We start from the raw sequence: 23,064 nt of genomic DNA, 5'->3' as shown, positions 1-23,064 counted from the left end.
CATACATGGCGGCGGTCATCTTGGATTTTGACGTGGCGACCCAATTTTCAATAGCGTTCTTGCTTCTGCCTAGATACACCCACACACCAGATTAGAAGTTGGTACTTTGCTTATTTTTCAAGATATTCATCTCACAAGGTTCAGACAAACATGGCGGCGGCCATCTTGGATTTTGACGTGGCGACCCAATTTTAAACAGCGTTCTTGCTTCTGCCTAGATACACCCACACACCAGATTAGAAGTTGGTACTTTGCTTATTTTTCAAGATATTCATCTCACAAGGTTCAGACAAACATGGCGGCGGCCATCTTGGATTTTGACGTGGCGACCCAATTTTAAACAGCGTTCTTGCTTCTGCCTAGATACACCCACACACCAGATTAGAAGTTGGTACTTTGCTTATTTTTCAAGATATTTCGCTCACAAGGTTCAGACATATATATGGTGGCGGCCATCTTGGATTTTGACGTGGCGACCCAATTTTCAATAGAGTTCTTCTTTATGCCGAGATACACCCACACACCATATTAGAAGTTGGTACTTCGCTTATTTTTCAAGATATTCATCTCACAATGTTCAGACATACATGGCGGCGGCCATCTTGGATTTTGACGTGGCGACCCAATTTTAAACAGCCTCCTTCCTTGTGCCTAGATACACCCACACGCCAGATTAGAAGTTGGTACTTCGCTTATTTTTCGCGATATTTCGCTCACAAGGTTCAGACATATATATATGGTGGCGGCCATCTTGTATTTTGACGTGGCGACCCAATTTTCAATAGCGTTCTTCCTTATGCCGAGATACACCCACACACCAAATTAGACGTTGGTACTTCACTTATTTTTCAAGATATTCATCTCACAAGGTTCAGACATACATGGCGGCGGCCATCTTGGATTTTGACGTGGCGACCCCATTTTCAATAGCGTTCTTCCTTATGCCTAGATACACCCACACACCAGATTAGAAGTTGGTACTTCGCTTATTTTTCAAGATATTCATCTCACAAGGTTCAGACATACATGGCATCAGACATACATGGCGGCGGCCATCTTGGATTTTGACGTGGGTTGCACCCACACACCAAATTTGAATGCGGTCCTTCGCTTACGCACGCCCGCACGCAAACACGCACGCCCGCACACACGCACGCACGGACGGACAGACGGACGGACGGACGGGAAAGCCATAGTCCCCTTTCGCTATGCTGTGCGACGGGGGACAACAACCAGGTCAGTTTTTCCCCCTGCAAGAAAAGCAACCCAAACGGTCACCCCACCACCTCCAGCTTGGACTCTTGGCACTATACAATCTTCGTTGTAGGCTTCATGCACTTGTCTGTGCACTCGGATGCGGCCATATTGACGATAGACCAGAAATCTAGACTTGTCACTGAAGATCACATGATTCCAGTGTCCTGGCTGCCATTGACGGTGCTCTCTGGCCCACTGCAATCGGCGCTGGCAGTGTTGTCTGGTCAGACCTGGCTTTCCCAGGGGATGCCTGGCACGATAGCCTGCTTGAACCAGTCGTTGGTTGACTAGCCTTCTGGATACAGGCACATTTGTCAGTTGCTGCCACTCAGCCCTAAGCTGATTAGCTGACTTGGTACGGCCATTGCGGACTAACCGGTGCAGCTGGCGATCATCCCTCCTTGTGGTTCTGCGGGGACGTCCTGACCTCGGTATTGGAGTAGGGACACCCCTCTGAGCATTTCGTTTCAGGATCTTTGACACCTGACTTTGAGTGATGCCATACTGCCGAGCAATATCACGGTTTCATGCCGGAATTTCGTAAAGCCACCACTAAATGACAAACAGCATTGTCGAGTTGACGGACCATCTCCAGGGGAAGCGGCAATAACTTTTGTAGACGTGCAGCAGTTGTTTTCCACTAATACAGACAGAACGCAACAACCCTTATATACCCGATTGTGAAGCCAATCGTCAAATGTACCTGTCCGTACGTTTTGTCACGCCACCTGTGATATAATCCTGTTATTGACTTCTTGCTGCGACAGACAATCAGTGACATGGTTCTTTTTCACAAATAAATCACCGAAGCGTAAAAGAAACTCACCAGATTGATATACCGAGTTCAGAAAGTAAACCCAAGTCAAGAAAAAAAAAAATTCCATATTAAATGCCAAGTCTGTATATATATACACACACAGGGCATTCAGAAAGTATTCAGACCCCTTCACTTTTTTCACATTTTGTTATGTTGCAGCCTTATGCTGAAATCGTTTAAATTCATTTTTTCCCTCATCAATCTACACTCAATACCCCATAATGAGAAAGAGAAAACAGAAACAAAAAGAGACACACGAAAGCCCGCTTGGAGTTGGCAAAAAAGCACCTAAAGGACTCTCAGACTGCGAGAAACCAGATTCTGTGGGCTTTCATGTGTCTTTCCCTGAGGAGAGCCTTCCGTCTGGCCACTCTGCCATAAAGCCCAGATCGGTGGAGTGTTGCAGTGATGGTTGTCCTTCTGGAAGTTTCTCCCATCTCCACACAGGATCTCTGGAGCTCAGCCAGAGTGACCATCGGGTTCTTGGTCACCTCTCTTACCAAGGCCCTTCTCCCCGGATTGCTCAGTTTGGCCGGGCGGCCAGCTCTAGGAAGAGTCCTGGTTGTTCCAAACTTCTTCCATTTAAGAATTATGGAGGCCACTGTGCTCTTGGGAACCTTCAATGCAGTAGAAATTTTTTTGTAGGCTTCCCCAAATCTGTGCCTCGACACAATCCTGTTAGTCTGGAGGCACTTCCAGGAAATGTGACAGTAGGGGTACACTCATGTTACAAGCTGGCAACAATGTTTTTCTGAAAGCCCAGACCTCTAGGAACCCAAAAAGTCTTGTTGCCAGCTTTGGAAATGGTTTGGACCAGATTTGTGGCCATTTTTCAAAATGGCCGCCTACATTTTTGGTGTTTTCTAATATTTGAGCTCTAGAACTTATATCTGGCTGTCTTAAAGGTCTCTAGGTTTATGACCTTATAACATATAGTCATACAACAATCCTCACCCAAATTGGGGTGCATGGCATATCTATAAGTGGTTTTATTGAAGCAAAAAGGCAAAAATATGCCTGAAAAACGCCTTCATTTTGATTTTTCCAAATCACTAAATTGCATACTGTGAAGTTGTTCTTTTAGTGGGGGGGCCAATGTAGCAGATTGAAATGCCCGGTGAAATTGCTTGTTAATTTTTGGACACTGGTTGGGCTGTCTTTAGGGATGATATAAGTTCTAGAAAAAATATGTCTCCAATTGTTTCAAGTTCTTTATGGCGGCCATTTTGGATTTTCAAAATGGCGGATGTCGAAAACGTAAAATTCCATTATCTTGGCTTCTAAATGACCTAGAGTTTCGATTCTGGTGTCCAGTTGTACATTTTTGGGGATAGAGAATTGAATGAAACCTTCTTTAATAACCTACAAGGGATAAAAATAGGTTTTTATGGCACAGCCGAACCAGTGTCCAAAATCTAACTTAATGCACATCTATCTTAATTGTTATTTGTTATTTGTATGTTCCAGATTCGTGACCCTGAGCTATGATGGAGCCAAAAAGCAAGAAAACCAAGAAAGAAACTGATTTCACACTTTGCATTCAGTGCCAGGATCCCCAAGGTGCACTAGTGACTGAGCCAGCACTGGGCTCATATGCAAAGTTTCTCCAGTTCATCCAGGAGAGGGCACGATATGGTGATGCCGACTTCAAACAGATCAGCGAACGATTAAGCTGTTTCACTGCCACTGACTTGAGGAACAATAAAGCAAAGTGGCACCGGGCATGTTATGGATCTACATGCAACACTGCTCACCTGGAGCGTGCTAGAGTTCGCCACCAGAAAGCCTGCGAACATGGCGACACCCAGCATCTTCATAAGAGGTGTGGACGTCCTTCTTCTGCACCTGCCGCTGCAAGTACCTCAGGTTCTACGCAAGACGAGACTCTTCGCTTCACACGTTCATCATCAACTCCATTCAACAGAGACCTTTGTTTCTTCTGTCAAGAGGTCACTAAGGAAAGTGTACATGTTGTATGCACGTTCAACGCAGGTAAACAGCTGAAGAAAGCTGTTGAAGAAGGCAGCAACCACAAGTGGAAAGTTCAGCTGAGTGCTGCCATCAGTGCACATGATGCTCATGCGATCGACGTCAAGTATCATCTCCCATGCTGGGTGCAGAATGTCCAACGTGCTCCCAAGAGTGGGACATCAAGTGATGACAAAGAACACATACTGCAAGAAACTAATGTTATCAAAATAGCCGCAGACATTGAGTTTGTCAGCCTTGTTCGCTCTCTACTCCAAGCTGGTGAAATTCTCAACATGTCTGACCTGAAGTCGGTTTACTCCAGGATTCTTGACAATAATGGTGTGCACAATGTCCCATCACCTACTACCCAAGGCATGAAGGAGAAAATCAACTCTCACATTGATGACGTTCACTTCATGAAACCAAAACGTCGAAACGAGTCAGACTGTGTATTCTCCACTGCCGTGCGTGATGCAGCTGTCGAAGATGCAATGACGAAGACAAATGAAAAAAACATCGAACAACTGTTTGAGAGTGCCTCTGTTCTCCGCAGTGCCATTGCTTGTCAGAACAAGCACCCATGGCAATTTGAAGGAGAAATGAACACTGATGATGCTGAAAAGCATGTACCCAAAGTACTCTATGCTTTCCTCCGCTGGCTACTGGAAGGACCAGCCACGAGCATTGAGCCAGAGACTATGCGCTCAGCCACTATTCATCGAGATGTTATAACCATCAGTCAGAACATCATGTACGGCTACAAGTCAAAACGCCAAGTCACGTACAAGCCCAAAGAGCCAGATGCACCATTCCGCCATCGCTTAGAATGGCCACAGCAGCTTGCCGTTGCCATTGTAGTCCATCAGTCCACCAGAAACAAGAAGCTTCTGGATTTCCTGCATGGGTTCGGTCTGTCTGTTGATTATAGTCGGATCTTGCGGTTGGAGACACAGCTGGCCAACTCAGTCATAGAGTCTACGACAGAACAGGGTGTATACTTTCCAAGAACCATGCGCATAGGGACGTTTGTCTTCTTTGCAGTGGACAACAGTGACTTCAATGAAGACACACCTGATGGGAAGCGGACACTCCATGCTACAGCCTGGGCACTCTACCAACGACGGGAACATGCACCCTCCACAGATGAACATAGAACACTGACACTACATGACCGAAAGGCCAGACACCGCTCACTCAAGGTTCTGACTGCTCCAGACTTTGTTCCTTGCCAAGCACCAAACAAACAATCTGCCACAGGTACCACGTATAGCTTCAAGACACGGTCAAACCCAGATGTCACCAAGCCGTACTCTGCGACGGACACAGTGTGGCTACTTTCACGCACAATCATGCGAACAGCTGAAGCTGAGGACGTACAAGACGACATCATCCCACCAGATGACCAGCTGCAAGCTGCAGAACCCCAGCATGCTGACCCTGTTGGGTCACTCGTCCACGATCCAAAACAACCACCTGGCAGTAGGATCAAGCATCACGATATCCCAACTTGGACAGCCTACAACTCACTGCTCTCCTCTTCGAAGCCTCTGACAGAGGTCAACGCCCTGCCATTGGTAGCAGCACCAGCCCATGAATGGCAAACACTGATAACAGTCTTGAAACAGACACAGCAAATCAACTGCATGGTCATGGGTCCCGATAGGAAGACAGTGATCACCTTAGACATGGCCCTGTATGAGCGAGCCAAACAGCTGGAGATGACCAGAGATGACTGCAAAGGCAAGTGGGTACTGCGACTAGGGGAGATGCACACTGTGATGGCTGCACTGAGGGCTGCTGGGAATGCCATAGAGGACAGTGGTCTTGACGAGGCTTGGTCTGAGGCTGATATCTATGGCCCAACAACGACCAGACAAATACTGGAAGCCAAGCACATGAAGAGGGCTTTGGAGGCCCACATCACCACTGTCCAAGCCCTCTTCGACCTCTATGTGGACGAATTCTTCCAAGAGCATCCCCATCTGAGGGGCCCATGTACCCAGTCAGCACAACAGGTTGCCCAGAGCTGTCATCTACACAACCGAGAGGAGATGACAAGCGCGCAGAACAACATGCTAGCTGTCCTCGAGTCAAACGAAGTCCTGGAGGCCATGGCAAAGTTTGATGAGAGGAAAGAAGCCAAGAGTCCACTGTTCAAGTTTGTGCGACGCTACATGCGGATGATAATGCTGATATACACATTCATCCGTGCCACCCGTGATGGACAATTTGAGCTTCACCTGTCTTCACTGGATGAGATGTGCATATACTTCTTTGCACATGACAAACAGAAATATGCCAGGCTGACTCCCCGGTACCTTGCAGAGATGAAGGCCCTGAAGATGACAGATCCAGGGATCTACCAAGAGTTCATGGATGGGAACTTCAGTGTCCATAAGAATGAAATCCCCTTCTGTGCTGTAGGTGTGGACCATGCACTGGAGCACATCAACAGGATCATGAAGGTGACAGGGGGTATTGTGGGCATTACCCAGAATGCCAGTGCCCGCGAAAGGTTCTTTCTGACAGCACCAGAGCTGAGTAGGCTTGCTGAAGAAGCCCGTCAGATGGCTGGCTCACAATCAGCTACACGCAAGGAGCACCACGACCTATCAACCACAGTCTGGGCTCGGCAGGAAGACAGCATTCGTCGACTGAAGAATGTGATCAGAGAGTCCATGAATCCCATGACGCATGAGGGTGAAGACCTGACGACTATCATCACCAAGGTGGTGATGCCAGCTGAAGTACAGAAGGATGTCTGCAACCAAGATGAGATTGGTCAGAAAGCGTATAACACGTTTGTTGCAGAGCGCATCAACACAAATGAAATCAACCTTTGGGCCAGAATGGGAAAGGTCAAACTGAAGATGTGGAAGAGTGCCAGGAAAGCTGTGAAGCACAAACTGGCAGACAAGGTTGTAGAGCTGAAAGACGACAGGTCACTGTTTGCGCGCATGCTGATTGTGGCCCGCTCACGACCAGAGATCAACTTGAAGGATGCCATAGGTCAATATGAATTCACCGCGCTTCCACGAACCCTCTTTGCAATGGCTGGGACACTACTACCATGCACAGACAAAAGCAAGCTCATGGGCATCCTAGAAGATCTACCCAAGAAGTCAACTGGCACTGGTCAGCAGCCAGACGACGACAATCCTGAACATACTCCACCCCCTCCCAAGAAGGTGACTGTCATAGACGGCATGGCATTAGTGCAAGCAATGGGTAAGCCACAATGGGTCAAAACATGTGCCCAGTGGGCTGGCCATTTCAATGCAACACTGGACTGCAAGACCAACGGGTATGATGAAGTCCACCTCGTGTTTGACCGATATGATCTGCCAAATTCACTGAAAGAGGCCACACGGGAGAGGCGCCAAGGTGGCAAGCCGCCCACTGCTTACCACGTTCAAGACAGCACCCCGATTGGGAAACTGACAGCAAAACAGTTCCTGTCGCACACCAACACCAAAGATGAGCTAACTGTCTATCTGGCAAAGAAAGCTCTGTGTCACTTTGAGGGGACTACCAAGGTCTTCATCGTCACTTCAAGGCAGGATGTCTTCTCCAACTGCATGGATGTACAGCATCTCCGTAGCTCCCAGGAGGAGGCTGATACGAGGATCTTTCTTCACAGTCTAGATGCCGTCCGAAGAGGTGCAACACAGCTGTACATTCAGTCACCTGATACTGATGTATTCATCCTAGCACTCCACCGGTACCATGAACTATGCAAAGACACATACTTCATCACGGGTGTGGGGAACAAGAAGAGGCAAATCTCACTGGAACCAATAGTACATGAACTTGGTGTCAGGAAGGCTGCAGCCCTACCAGGATTCCATGCATTCACGGGAGCAGACCAGACTGGTCGGTTTGCCGGCAAGGGAAAGCTCACATGTTGGCAAGCCCTCAATAGGTGCTCTGTTGAGGTGGTATCTGCGTTTCATGACCTTGGGGCCTCTGAGGAGCTGAGAGCTGACACAGAAAGTGACATTGAGGCATTTGTATGCCAGCTGTATGAGCCTCGTACTACAGTTGTGGATGTGGGCAAGCTGAGGTGGAGACTGTTTACCAAGAAACAGCTAGAGGCACAGAAGCTGCCACCAACACGGGGAGCTTTACATGAAGCCATTGCTCGTGCACATTTCCAGGCCATGGTGTGGCATCAGGCTGATGTACCGGACCCCCAGCTTCCACAACCAACAGAACATGGATGGAGAGCAGAAGGAGATCAGCTGGTGCCCATCACAACCAAGGACCCTCCAGCCCCAGCTGCCATCACACATCTAATCAAATGTAACTGCAAGAAGACCCAATGCATGTCTCACTGCTCATGCAGGTCTCAGCATCTCAACTGTTCTGAGATGTGTATGTGTGGGGCAGATGAAGAGGTGTGTGGTAACACGGGTCAGGAGCGCCCCATGGGAATCGATAACACTGATGATGAGGAGGATGGAGATCCTTCAATGTAACAATGAACACTGCCAACTAAAAATATTGCACAAAGACATTATAAGTGTACATTTGAACACTAAAGTCCAGCCTTTATGTGATTTAGAAGTGAAAATGATGGAAAAAAATATATATATGTGTTGGCATAAGTGCGTGAAAATCCAAGATGGCTGCCATAAGAACCCTTTTGATCATATGTAGGTGTATAAATGTGTGTTTATTGGATTAAGTATCCGCAAATATGTACATTTGGACACCAAAATTAACACTCTAGGTCATTTAGAAGCCAAGATAATGACAATTTCGGTTTTCAACAAACGCCATTTTGATAATCCAAAATGGCCGCTATAAAGAACTTGAAAAAAATGGAGACATATTTTTTCTACAACTTCTATCATCCCTAAAGACAACCCAACCAGTGTCCACAAATTAACATTTGAATTCAACGGGAAAACATTGGTCCCCCCACTATTTGGTCAATTTCTTTCAAAATAGTTTTAAAATTTGCCCAGATCCCTCCTCTTCATTAGCAAATCTTCAGGAATATACCCAAGTTCTCAGAAAATATGTTTTATGCATGATCAGCTACCCCTACCCCCTAAATCACAAAACGTGCCAATTTTCAATATTTCCAGATTCCAACCAATATCATTGTTGTATGACTTTTTCTCATCATGATAGGTCCAAATTAACTTACTCTATGTGATTAGGTGTTAATAAAAATTGAATTTCACTTTAGTGAAAATCCAAGATGGCTGCCAAATGGCCAATAAAATATAATATTTCACATTATGACGTTAAGTTAAGGTAATGCAGTCTACCATTTGATACCAACACATTTTTGAGACTTAATATATTGCAATAATGATGCTTTCCTTTGTATCCTTCCTCAGGTCCTGCCCGAATCATCATTTTAACATAATTGTTGTGTTAACAATGTACTATAACATATTGCTTGTTGCATGTGCTGTAAATAGCTTTCAGTGTTGTGGTAGACATAGTCTTTGTCTCTTTCCAGATATGAATGAAGATGGAACCTGTAGCTGTGATAGGCGGGAGACGGAAGAGAGAATCAGTTGCACTGGACATCGACTGGAGCACATGCCTCATTTGCCAAGGCAACAGAAAAAATGAAAAGACAACCAAGCCCACAGATGTTGGTCTCGAACGCTTTAAAGACTGTGTGATTACGAGACAGAAATACCATGACCATGAGTACATCTCAACACTTGACAGAATACAGAGTATTGACCTTGATGATGAAAAAGAACACATAGTATGGCACAGGGGCTGTTATTCAAAGTTTACACATGCCAACCATATTGAGAGACTGAAAAATCGGCATGAAAAGGAAGCAAAGGACTCGTGTGACCAACCATCTACATGCATTCGCCCCTCTTCTAGAGCATCAGTTGCTTCAGTGTCCTGGGACAAATGTATTTTCTGTCAGGAGGATAAGGCAGGAAAGCAATTGAGGAATGTAGCCACTTTAGAGACCTCAGACAGAATACTAAATGATGCTCAAAAGAACAAGATTATGAGATGCCGGTTGGCAGGAATAAGTGACCTAATAGCTGCTGAAGGGAAGTACCACCTTCCTTGTTATGTAACCTTCAGGAGGAAGTCTGAGTCAACTGTGGTAGAAGAAGGCCCAGAATATCCACCAGATGTTTGTTTCAACAAAATGATCGAGGAGGTGGATGCTGGGCTGTCTGGAGGAGACATCTATACCATGAAAACCATCTGGCACCAATACTGTTACATGATGAGAAGAGACTTCAGTGTCTGTGTGGAGCAATGTGACCGACAGAGTTACAAAGCATTCAAGAACAAAGTCAAAAGGGTATTAGGAGATAGGGCAGATTTTGTACAGTCCATGAATCAACAGGATTCACTTCTAGTCTTCCCACTAATTCAAACAGGTATTGTTGTTCAGAACTTAGCAGAGATGGCAGATGAGCTAGAACAAAGTGAGATACAAGATTCTGATGAAACCTCCCAGCACATTCCATCTTTCTCAGCCGAAACAAAGGACAAGGAACTCTTGAGTTGGCTTTACAGAGTGGCAGTCAAAATGAGAAATGACATCAAGACAATGCCAGGACACTCAGATATTGGAGACATCAATACTGAAAGTGCACAGAAGGTGGTTCCTGAAAGCCTTTACATTTTCCTACGCCTGCTGTGTGATTGTGACAGCATATTTGAAGATTCTGAAGGGACCTCCGAAGGTGATGATGATGGAGAAAGCAAAAGGATTTTGAGCATAGCACAGGACATAGTATGTTTGGCATCTGGTGGCAGAAAGCAGACACCAAAGCAACTAGGGCTAGCTCTCACTGTTCACCAAGCAACAAGGTCCAAGGACTTGGTGCAACTAATGCATGCTGCAGGACATGGTGTTAGTTATGAAACTGTAAGAAGAGCTGACACTGCCCTTGCAAACTCTGTCTTGGCCAGATATGTTGAGCAAAACAACACAATAATACCCCTGAATTTTGCACAAGCTACCTACCAAGGATACATCAGATATGCTAATGATAACATTGACATCATAGAGGAGACCCTTGACGGTCAAGGCTCCTTTCATGCCTCACAGTCTGCTGCCTTTCGAAGAAGCATACCTGGCGAAAAGACCATTGCACCTGATGTCAAGTCAAGCAGTAGCAGATCTGTAACTGTGCCAGAGCATTTCAATGAGAAATGTGACAGCACCAGTCATGTGACAGGCATATCAAAGAAGGCAGCATGGAAAATATTTTGTGAAGTTCCTCACCTACTCTCCCAGCTAGGGGTTGCACATGTTCCAAGTGAAGAGATTTGTGCAAAGGCTGAGGAGTTTGTCTGCCGTCTTTACAACCCGAAAGGAGACGCAAAGGAAATCCAGGCGCTGAGATGTTCCCAATTCAGAAAAGTTGGTAAAAAGCCAGAGAACATGCCACCAACAGAGGATGCATTGCACCAGCACATTTTAAGGGCACATCATCAAGCCCTTGTGTGGCGAAATGCCAATGTGCCAAATCCAGGAATCCTCAATCCAACAACATCCGGCTGGTACCTTGAGGACAACCAGCTGATGCCCCGTCTCATGACCAAGGAAGGGCTCACAGCAGAATGTGTCAAAATTGCGACGTGTGCATGTACCTCAAAGGCCCGTCCATGTCTAACTGGCAGGTGCAACTGTAGGAAAAATGGATTGCGGTGCACATTGGCATGCAAATGTGCAGACTTATGCAGGAACCCCCTCAATGACTCTGATAGTGATTAGACGACATGCATGGAAACTTGAGTATATTCCATAATGTCATATTGTTACTATGCTGGCTGTATTTGACGTAATGTAACTAGTCTTGCTTCAGCTCTGTTCCACCAATGTATTACTAGTCTATGATATGACTGTATCCCACATTCTGTCACTTATGTATGAATAGCCAGATTAGCTTGTTGGGTATGACTTTGTTAATTCAGTGCCAAATATTTGTTTAGTTTAAAGGTGCAAGCATTGCATTGACGTTTGTATTGTTTGGATCAGTGTAACATAATAATGTTTGCATTATGTATACAAGTTATGTATGTTTATTTTTGTTTTACATTAAATAATATAGCTTATATTTTACAATCTTCTATGTCTTCATTTATGTAAGTGCCTTGTTTGTCAGCTATGTTGGAACTAATATACTCCGCAAACAAGGCACTTCCAAATCCACACTACTTTCCTGAAATTCAAATGTTATAAAACATAAATTTTACATAAAGTCCCCCTCTAAAATAATACATCTTCAACTCATCAAGACTCTTTCACATACATGTGACCTATAGAATAGTAGTGCCTCATATATTTAGTATAAATGGAACATTTTAGAAGTGCCTCTGAATGAAATTGCAGTCTTATGGTCTCGCGCCACCAAATATTCTATGGCCATTTGGCAGCCATCTTGGATTTTCACTAAAGTGTGAAATTCAATTTTTATTAACACCTAATCACATAGAGTAAGTTAATTTGGACCTATCATGATGAGAAAAAGTCATACAACAATGATATTGGTTGGAATCTGGAAATATTGAAAATTGGCACGTTTTGTGATTTAGGGGGTAGGGGTAGCTGATCATGCATAAAACATATTTTCTGAGAACTTGGGTATATTCCTGAAGATTTGCTAATGAAGAGGAGGGATCTGGGCAAATTTTAAAACTATTTTGAAAGAAATTGACCAAAGAACAACTTCACAGTATGCAATTTAGTGATTTGGAAAAATCAAAATGAAGGCGTTTTTCAGGCATATTTTTGCCTTTTTGCTTCAATAAAACCACTTATAGATATGCCATGCACCCCAATTTGGGTGAGGATTGTTGTATGACTATATGTTATAAGGTCATAACCCTAGAGACCTTTAAGACAGCCAGATATAAGTTCTAGAGCTCAAATATTAGAAAACACCAAAAATGTAGGCGGCCATTTTGAAAAATGGCCACAAATCTGGTCCAAACCATTTCCCAAGCTGGCAACAAGACTTTTTGGGTTCCTAGAGGTCTGGGCTTTCAGAAAAACATTGTTGCCAGCTTGTAACATGAGTGTACCCCTACCACCTTTTCTAGGCCACTTTTGGGGATATGCCTCCAGAGCATGTCTCTGAGCTCGGCAGGCAGTTCCTTCGACCTCATGGCTTGGTTTTTGCTCTGATATGCATTGTCAGCTGTGAGACCTTATATAGACAGGTGTGTGCCTTTCCAAATCATGTCCAATCAATTGAATTTACCACAGGTGGACTCCAATCAAGGTGTAGAAACATCTCAAAGATGATCAAGAGAAATGGGAGGCACCTGAGCTAAATTTCAAGTGTCATAGCAAAGGGTCTGAATACTTATGTCAATGTGATATTTCAGTTTTTTCTTTTTCATAAATTTGCAAAGCTTTCTAAAATCCTGTTTTCTCTTTGTCATTATGGGGTATTGAGTGTAGATTGATGAGGGGAAAAATGAATTTAAACGATTTAAGCATGAGGCTGCAACATAACAAAATGTGAAAAAAGTGAAGGGGTCTGAATACTTTCTGAATGCACTGTGTATATATATATATATATATATATATATATATATATATATATATATATATATATATATATATATATATATATATATATATATATATATATATATATATATATGTATATATCTATATTATAATAGCCGTAGATGATTCTGTCTGTCTGTCTGTCTATCTGTTGGGTGTCTGTCCGGGGTGTGGCTTACTCGGTTTGCAGAGTAGCTCCACCCATAGCTCCACCCATTCTGGGAGTGGCTATAAACAAATATCCACCATTTTATTAACTCGCATAGCTTTGAGTCCTGTTTTGTAGGCCCGTGGTGTCTTGCTCTCCCCCAGTTTTATTTCAAATCAAATTCGATAAATCATTTCATTTTTCACAGTCGCTAACATAGTTTTAGACTCGGTTGAAAAAAAACGGGAAGAAAATCCGATGAAAGTTGCCGTTTATAGAACGAAATGAATTCTCAAAGGCCTGTAACTTCAAGGCCATTGAGTCTCTCTCACGCCTTTATCTCCAATCTAACTCACCATATGATTTCATTTTTATCGATGGTTTTACTTTTAGACTCGGTGTCAGCAATAATTGAGAACAATCCACACACGCGGGAAAATGCAGAGATATATTTTTTAAAATCGCGTCATGGTGTATCATACACCGCCCAACATGGCACCGCCGGCAATGTGTCGATATATATTAAAAATTCGCTTTTGCTTTTCCGTTATGATATATTACTATTTCGTTTGATGACAATCGTCACAAAAACGTCAACAATGATGCCGACATATATTTCTTCGTTTTTATTTCATTCAACATATTAGCCGGAAGTAAAATATGTTTCAGGAAATTACCGAGAGATATTTCTTCGTTTTTTTTATTAGTTATGTGCGCATACACTTTAAATAGGTTTATTTGAAATCTTTAATTTTCCACAAACATTCCACACACGCGGGAAAATGCAGAGATATATTTTTTAAAATCGCGTCATGGTGTATCATACACCGCCCAACATGACACCGACGGCAATGTGTCGATATCTATTTTAAATTCGATATATCATTTCATTTTTCACAGTCGCTAACATAGTTTTAGACTCGGTTGAAAAAAAACGAGAAGAAAATCCGATGAAAGTTGCCGTTTATAGAACGAAATGAATTCTCAAATGCCTGTAACTTCAAGGCCATTGAGTCTCTCTCACGCCTTTATCTCCAATCTAACTCACCATATGATTTCATTTTTATCGATGGTTTTAGAGTCGGTGTCAGCAATAATTGAGAACATTCCACACATGCAGGAAAATGCAGATATATTTTTTTAAATCGCGTCATGGTGTATCATACACCGCCTAACATGACACCGACGGCAACGTGTCGATACATATTAAAAATTCGATATATCATTTCATTTTTCACAGTCGCTAACATAGTTTTCGACTCGGTTGAAAAAAAACGGGAAGGAAATCCAATGAAAGTTGCCGTTTATAGAACGAAATGAATTCTCAAACGCCTGTAACTTCAACTTCAAGGCCATTGAGTCTCTCTCACGCCTTTATCTCCAATCTAACTCACCATATGATTTCATTTTTATCGATGGTTTTGGACTCGGTGTCAGCAATAATTGAGAACATTCCACACACGCGGGAAAATGCAGAGATATATTTTTAAAAATCGCGTCATGGTGTATCATACACCGCCCAACATGACACCGACGGCAACGTGTCGATATATATTAAAAATTCGCTTTTGCTTTTCCGTTAAGATATATTACTTTTTCGTTTGATGACAGTCGTCACAAAAACGTCAACAATGATGCCGACATATATTTCTTCGTTTTTATTTAATTCAACATTATTAGCCGGAAGTAAAATATGTTTCAGGAAATTACCGAGAGATATTTCTTCGTTTTTTAAAATTAGTTATGTGCGAATACACTTTAAATAGGTTTATTTGAAATCTTTAATTTTCCACAATATAATTTACTTGCCATTTATCATTTGATGATTACGAGACAAATTCCTCTTGAGGATCGTGACAATTCATGCGCTGCGTGGAAACTTCTATTTCCAAAATGAATGAGACGATCGATGAAGAACGCAGACTTGAACAGGATGCAGCAAGAAAACGAATGAGACGGGCGAACGAGTCCATCGACGAACGTCAATGCAAACTTGCGGGGTCACCCGTGGGAATCCCACGGGCATGGATGTGTGTGACATTTCGACATATTGAGTTAGATGCTGCACATTCATTTTTACAAAATGGTTACTGGCAAGTCATCAGATCCAGAAATGGTGTAAAAACCACCGTTTAGAGGCCATTTTTCCCCGCAAAGCGGGGGTTGGCCTTTTCGGGGACCGTGGTAGTTGTTGTTTTTTTGTCCCCTTTTTGAAGCAATGTTTTACGGCCGGATGCCCTTCCTGACGCCAACCCTTTTTGCCGCCTTCAACGACAAACAGGGAATTACCAGTGAACTGGTACTCAATTAGCCGACCTCGGAAGGATGACAGGCTGAGTCAACCCCCCTGGCATTAATTCGGCGATCGACCGAGATTCGAACCCAGGATCCTAAGCCGGCACCCTAGCCGCTAGCCCAACACCAGAAATGGTGTCATGAACACAATTTATTTACGCACAAGCACAAAAGCAAGACGGGCCGATTTCCGATTCCGACGGGCCGACGGGCGAGACGGGCCGATTTCCGATTCCGACGGGCCGATTTGGAGCAAGAAAAAGAACGAGACGGGAGAAAAAGGAGAGAAACGAGACGGGGAAAGCCGATTGGAGAGGCGAGTGAGGCGCGATTGGAGAGGAGTGTGAGGCGCGATTGGAGAGGAGTGTGAGGCACGATTGGAGAGGAGTGTGAGGCGTGATTGGAGAGGAGTGTGAGGCACGATTGGAGAGGAGTGATTGGAGGGGAGTGTGAGGCACGATTGGAGAGGAGTGTGAGGCACGATTGGAGAGGAGTGTGAGGCGCGATTGGAGAGGAGTGTGAGGCGCGATTGGAGAGGAGTGTGAGGCGCGATTGGAGAGGCGTGTGAAGGATTGGAGAGGAGAGGAGTGTGAGGGATTGGAGAGGTGAGGGATTGGAAAGGAGAGGGATGTGAGGGTTTGGAGAGGAGAGGAGTGCTAGGTGGAGAGAGGAGAGTGTCAGGTGGAGACAGGAGAGTGTCAGGTGGAGACAGGAGAGTGTCAGGTGGAGAGGAGTGAGGGGTCACATATTATGTGAAATAACTAAATTCACACCATTTCTGGATCTGATGACTTGCCAGTAACCATTTTGTAAAAATGAATGTGCAGCATATAACTCAATATGTCGAAATGTCACACACATCCATGCCCGTGGGATTCCCACGGGTGACCCCGCTAGTATATATATATTTGTCCCTGGTGTTGGGCTAGCGGCTAGGGTGCCGGCTTAGGATCCTAGGATCCTGGATTCGAATCCCAGTCAATCGCTGAATTAACGCCAGGGGGGTTGACTCAGCCTGTCATCCTTCTGAGGTCGGCTAATTGAGTACCAGTTCACTGGTAATTCCCTGCTTGTCGTTAAAGGCGGCAAAAAGGGTTGGCGTCAGGAAGGGCATCCGGCCGTAAAACATTGCTTCAAAAAGGGGACCGAAAAACAACAACAACCACAGTTCCCGAAAAAGGCCAACCCCCACTTGCAGGGAAAAATGGCCTCTAAAGGTGGTTTTATATATATATATATATATATATATATTCACGTTTTGATTTAGAACTTCGTACCTTGTATTGAGTGCTTGTTTAAAGAAAAGGTCAATGTAAAATGTTGCCTGCAAGGTCGACATGAGGTTGGACTTTTAGAAAAAGCTTGGATAGGCTGTCTCATCTCTTCGCTTTCTGTCCACCCAGGTGATTCCCAGGGAGTGCAGTGGGAAGAAGCACAATATGCAGAGGGCGGGTGTGGGAGCAATAGGGGGTGGGATATCATGGTTCCTTACGGCCACCAAAGATGATTGCCGTGGGAGGAGAATTAACACCCATGATTGGAGGAGCCGAATAAAGTTGCCATTAACGAGGAAGGAGATGTGGAGGGTGCGGTTATATTCTGCCTGCAGTACATTCTTGTACAGTCATGGTCTTTTCGGTCCACCGTGTCTTCTCCATCTGCTACTTTTGCCTGCAGCTGTCTTCTCCCGCTTGCTGTGTGCTATCCTGCTCTTTGGTTACATAACAGACTGGCACTTGTCTTCTCCTTTAAACACCTCCTGGGTATTGGGAGTGCTTGTGTGTGTGGTGCCTTTGGGAGAATGATTAATTTCTGGTGCTTTTATTTAGCATGAATTGTTTTATCTTTGTCCTTGTGCAATACATTATTTATTTCTTAAGGAATGTTGCATGCCTCTTGACTGCAGACATTTTGTCGAACAAACAATCAGGTTCACTCGGGATCCCTGGTTGTTTAAGATATTGTAACTGTGTTTGACAAATGACCAGCACCACCAGTTTACAGGCCTGTGGCAACCACTCAGTGTAGACCTGTGAAGAAAAGTTTTTCATTGGCTATCTTTGTGCAAAGTACTGCATGATACGATAGCCATCGGGATTGTATTGCGTTCCAGTGAAACAGCTGCCATCCATGCGACAGTATGAAAGGATCATTTATATACTGACATGTGAGAATTCTCTTCTATGCTGAAACCCACGACTCTACACTAAACCACATTCAAATTGTACAAACATTTATTTAAGTCTGTCATGGGTTACAATGAAGTGAAATGCAAAACTTTAACTTTGTATGAACATTGACAGGTACTTTGTATAAACCTCTCAGAGGAAAAACAAAACAGACTGATGTGACTTACAGAAAATACTGCTCAAAGGAGAGGTCTCACTAACCAAGATTATAAATGGGCAAAGTGCTCTGGAAACACACCTGTGTGCTCATATTTGTGACGAATCAATGAGCTGCTCTTCTGGAAGGTTTTATCGCAGAGATCACAAGCGTAGTTCGGAGTCTCGCCTCTGCAGATCTTTGCTTGTGTGCCCTCTGGTTCACTTTGTCCTTCAACCACTGATTCACTCAGGCACTGAGTCTGTTGCACAGGAACGGATGAATCACCGCCATATAAGAATTACAATTTGATGAAACGAGGTGTTAGTCACTCAAATACCATAACATGATGTCAAAGATCTCTTCCACCTTTTCAAACCCTGTCCGAACATTTCCCACTCCCTCCACAAACCTCCTTTCTTGCTGCAGAAATGGACATAGGAGCAGGTGCAATGGACACAGGAGCCGTGCTGGGAGTGCAGTTGTAGGTGAGGCTGGGTATTACGGCAATAGGTCCTGCACCAGTCGATCTTTTAACTCCAATGCTCCCACCTGCAGTCTGCACTTCGTTGAAGCCTCCGGTGGAGACAAAGGTGACAATGAGAGGGGTACCATCTAGAAGTGCTACATTGATAGCGGTTTCCTGCAGGGGAGGTTGGGGAACTGTCAAGCAAAGCCCCTCAGCCTGAGTTGTCACTGATTCTCCAGTAGTGGTGACGATTCTTTGGTGAGGAGTCCCTTCAGTCTTAATATCCACTAATTCTGGTCCTTTAGTGTTCTCTGGCATTACAGTTTGTAAAGAAAGATTTGATGATTTTATCTCAAGTGCTTCAACGTCATTCTTATTTTCGACTTCTTCCTCGCCTTTTTGATATTTCTCTTCTGTGGTTTCCATTGATTCGGCATCGATATTGGCCTGATATGATTTTTCGACACACTTCTCTTTGTCAACATCCTCTATTTTTGCCTGCTGCTCTTTCTCCTCTTGATTGTCACTTTCCTCCACTTGAGGTTTCCTTGCCTTTGGCAGTGAAAGATCCAGTGGAAATTCTTCCATGGTAGAAGGCCACCTGCAGCCTGCAGAGCCACCTTGAGAAACTGCTACAGACTTTCCGCACCCATCAATTACACATTGTTCTTCACATGGAGCTATTTTATCAAGGCTCTCCCTTGTCTCCATCGGAAGTTCTGTGTGTACCTGCTCCAACAGTTTGGCAATGAATCCTGAAAGCTGGTGGACTCCAAGTCTTCCTCGACGCATCCCTGTATCGTCCATCCCAGGTCGCCCCTCATTCGCACACTCTTCGTCCTCCGCATCCCTATTCACATCATCTTCCTCCATGTCAGCGACCATACCCAACAACTCGTTGCCCAAAGCCAAGCTCATAGCTCCATCTTCACTACTAAGACGGGCATGGAGGGCCTTGAGCACTGCCAAGAGGTCTCTAACCAATCCCACTAGATCTGACATCGCTTTATCCCGAGTTGTAGCGCAGCACAGGGGAGATTTATGTCTAGTTACTCCCCCATCTACTCCTTCCTGCCCACCCGGAGTTGCAGCTGGTTGGCTAAGGTCTTCAACTTCTGATCCCTGTTTATCATCAGTCAATTCCGATGGGCAGTGTACTAAAGACTTTGAGATGGTTGGCACAGCAGGCTCTGAAGAAGCAATATTGATTGGAATAGGTGCTGGAATTACTTCAGGAATCTTTTCCACATCATTGTCCACAACTTCACTCTCTTGAGAGTTGCAGTTGGCTGTTTCCTTTGCATCGGCAGTCTTCTTAGCACACTCATTCGGCTGTGGTGAGATAAGCATAGGCTGGGATGTCACTGCCACATTCTGGACTACTTTTAACACATTATTTGCGTTATTAGTATTGTTTGCAACAATCCCCACAACACCTGGGTTCATCAAGGCCATGGGATTTGCAACCGAAGTGCCAGAGTTAGTCACTGGTCCTGAAATACCACATGGTGATGCAGTTAGAGTCTTTTTACCATTCAGCAGCTGTGCAGAAACACCCAGGAGGCCATTTACTGCAGTTATTTCTTGAGGAAGCAGGACACAACCATCAATGGTAACTGTTTCCACTTTGGTGACACCAGATTGTTGTATCAGTGGCATCGACTTTGAAGTCACCTCGGAAAATTCCACTGTTGATTTCACGGTGCCAGGAAGTGGGGTTGATGCAAATGCTAACGTGTATGTTGTCACCGGCAATTGTTGAAGACCAACTGAGGAGACGTGGATGGGAGTGACTGAACGAAGTAGGGGAACACTTCCACCTTCCCCAATAACAACAGTCTGTTGCCCTGCTCCCAACGGCTGAAGATTAACAGTGAGGCAAGTTTGCGCAGTGGCAATAGGCCGTGTGGCCATCCCAGATATTGTCTGCACAGGTAGTACACGGAGAGGCACAGTGGGTGGAGGCGGAGCCACAGAGACAATGGCAGACACTGTCTCCGTTTTTATACAGCGTGGCATTACGGTGGTAGTTAGAGCAGGTAATGGGGTTTCAGATTTAAGAGCAACATGGGACTGGACTTGTGCCGTGAGGATCTCAGCCGGTAAATGCAATGGTAGTTGACCATTGATTGTGGATGCAGGTGCAGTGGTATCAGCCGTGGGTGTCTGAGGAGTGCACTTCATGTTACTGATGTGGGAGCTGTAGGATCCAGAATGTGAAAATCTTTTCTTGCAATTTGGACATTCATAGGGTTTCTCTCCTGCAAAGGCACATGATCATGGGAGTGAGGATTGATATTTTACAAAATAGCAGTCATAATTCCCTCATATAACTAGAGAGTTCAGAAAACACCTTACACCGCGCAGTCTTTTGAAAAAAAAAAGGACCTGGGAAAGGTCTTGTACAACTCTTGCTTATTGTATTTCCGAGCATGATCTATATTTCGTATGAGCCACCATTTTGTCTGAATTTCGATATTCCCCAACGCTGAGAGAGTGAGCAGCAAATTTGATTGGCTGAAATGATGAAAATGGCATAATATTTTATCCCAGGTACTGCTAAATAAAGGCTTTTGAAAGTACCAGGAAGGCGATTTGTGTTCTACAGTGTTCAAGTATATAATTCAATTGCAATAAAATAACAAGAAAATATATTATCAGTAGATAAGCAAGATATATCTTCAGTAAGAGTTTTGTTCACATCTTATGTTCATTTTGCACATTAAACACATTATGTTGGGTGTACCTAAACTTTTGGCTGGTAGTGTATATACCGCATTTAATTTGATGAGTGTAATGGCAGACTATGTTTTTAACATGATCTAAAGCTTGATGGAGGAGCTACAACACAAATCACACACACACACTTGCAGACAAATACATGAGACTACACCGGACTTATCCCAGACAGGCTCAGCTGCCGGGCTTGCTGGAAGTAATGGAACTTCCAGGGATCCTCTAGAATCTAGATACTGGTGATGCCAAGTTTATGGCTTTTCACTCAGTGAGGCAATTATGGAGAAATTTCCTCTTCCCTGTGGATTCCAACCTATGTATGGAGTTTGTCCATGTTCTATCCTTTAAATGCTGAGCAACAAGGAAGCAGCACGCATCCTTTATTATCCCCACGCTTAAAAAAACCCACAAAACAACAGGGGGATATTGTAATTGGCTCTGTCTGTCTGTCCGTCCATCAAGCTATCTCCTCCTAAACGGTTATGGAATTCATTTACCAAACCTGGTAGTTATTATCACCACAGGGCAAGAAAGATGTGAGCGGTAACATTTTTGGCCACAGGTCAAATATCCACAAATGCAATTATGGGCACATTTTTTAATGAAACTTTATATGTGATATCAAGACTGGGGAACACATGAAATGTGTAATGATTGTTTTTACATTTGATCCCTGGTTCATGTCCCAAGAGGTGGGAACTTAGGATCACAGAGTTCAAAACAGAAAATTTGATATTGGCTCATTCCTGGTGGACCTTTTTGCCATCTTTCAACTTTGTTTTAGGTGGGAGGAATGGGGATTTGTTAATGGTACACCATCGACTTCGCTCTAGTTTTTTATTATTGTATCTGGCACAACAACTAAATCAGGATCGGAATCGAACCACCAACCTCCCACACTCAAAGCGGACATGCTAGTCATTGTGTTACCAAGTCTGGTTAAGTAGTGGTAGGCTGGAAAAATGTCCTTAATGGTCACACGTCCAAGTAATGCACTATCCTGGTCACTGGAAAAAGATATTAGGAATGACAGGAGACAATGAATCAAGCTGTAGCTGAGATGCAATGTGATGTAATGAGCTGTGGTGTCGTCAAGGCTACACGAGGCAGAACAAATACAGTCGTGGCTAAAAATATTGGCACTCTTGCACTTTTTTTCAAATAACTCACGATTTTCTCTAAAAACAAGTTGAAATTGATAAAAGTATTTTGTCTCCACAATTCTTTATTTCAATGTTAATATTACAGAACCTTTGTTTGTGATTCAGAACTTAATATATCCTTTTAAATCAGAAATAAAAATAAATGGCATTGACAAAATTATTGACACCCTCGACTTAATATTTGGCAGCACAAAGTATTTGGTAGCCTTTGGACAAAATAACTGCAGTGAAGCGCTTCCTATAGCCATGGAGGAGCTTCCTACACCTCTCTACTAGCAGTTTGGCCCACTCTTCTTGTGAAAACTGTTCCAGTTCTCCCAGATTTGAAGGGTGCCTTCTCCCAACTGCTATTTT

At 44.0% G+C, this 23,064-nt stretch overlaps 2 protein-coding genes across 4 annotated transcripts in view; one reads left to right on the top strand and one right to left on the bottom strand.

The window, feature by feature from the left end:
• Positions 1-11,771, top strand: part of LOC144888467 (uncharacterized) — a 790,732-nt gene extending 778,961 nt beyond the window's left edge. Inside the window, exons 2-3 of the mRNA XM_078766380.1 lie at positions 3,542-5,418; positions 11,103-11,771. Coding sequence (XP_078622506.1) covers positions 3,559-5,418; positions 11,103-11,771 — 2,529 coding nt within the window. The 5' untranslated portion in view covers positions 3,542-3,558. The remainder of the gene's footprint in view (positions 1-3,541; positions 5,419-11,102) is intronic.
• LOC137418823 (zinc finger E-box-binding homeobox 1) overlaps positions 1-23,064 on the bottom strand; it is a 139,153-nt gene that overhangs the window by 20,689 nt on the left and 95,400 nt on the right. For all 3 annotated transcript variants that reach the window (XR_013620948.1, XM_068104958.2, XM_068104959.2), the window contains exons 7-8: positions 18,755-21,072; positions 18,445-18,604 (exon numbers count right to left, since the gene is read on the bottom strand). Coding sequence is in view for 2 of the 3 variants with exons in the window: in XM_068104958.2 (XP_067961059.1) it covers positions 18,445-18,604; positions 18,755-21,072 (2,478 nt within the window). In the remaining variant the exon portion in view is untranslated. The remainder of the gene's footprint in view (positions 1-18,444; positions 18,605-18,754; positions 21,073-23,064) is intronic.

Source organism: Myxine glutinosa, chromosome 12 (genome assembly GCF_964187855.1).
Source record: "Myxine glutinosa chromosome 12, kmMyxGlut1.1, whole genome shotgun sequence".
NCBI classification, from domain to species: domain Eukaryota; kingdom Metazoa; phylum Chordata; class Myxini; order Myxiniformes; family Myxinidae; genus Myxine; species Myxine glutinosa.
Note: the sequence above shows the minus strand (reverse complement) of the source record. Positions and strands in the feature narration are given on the sequence as shown.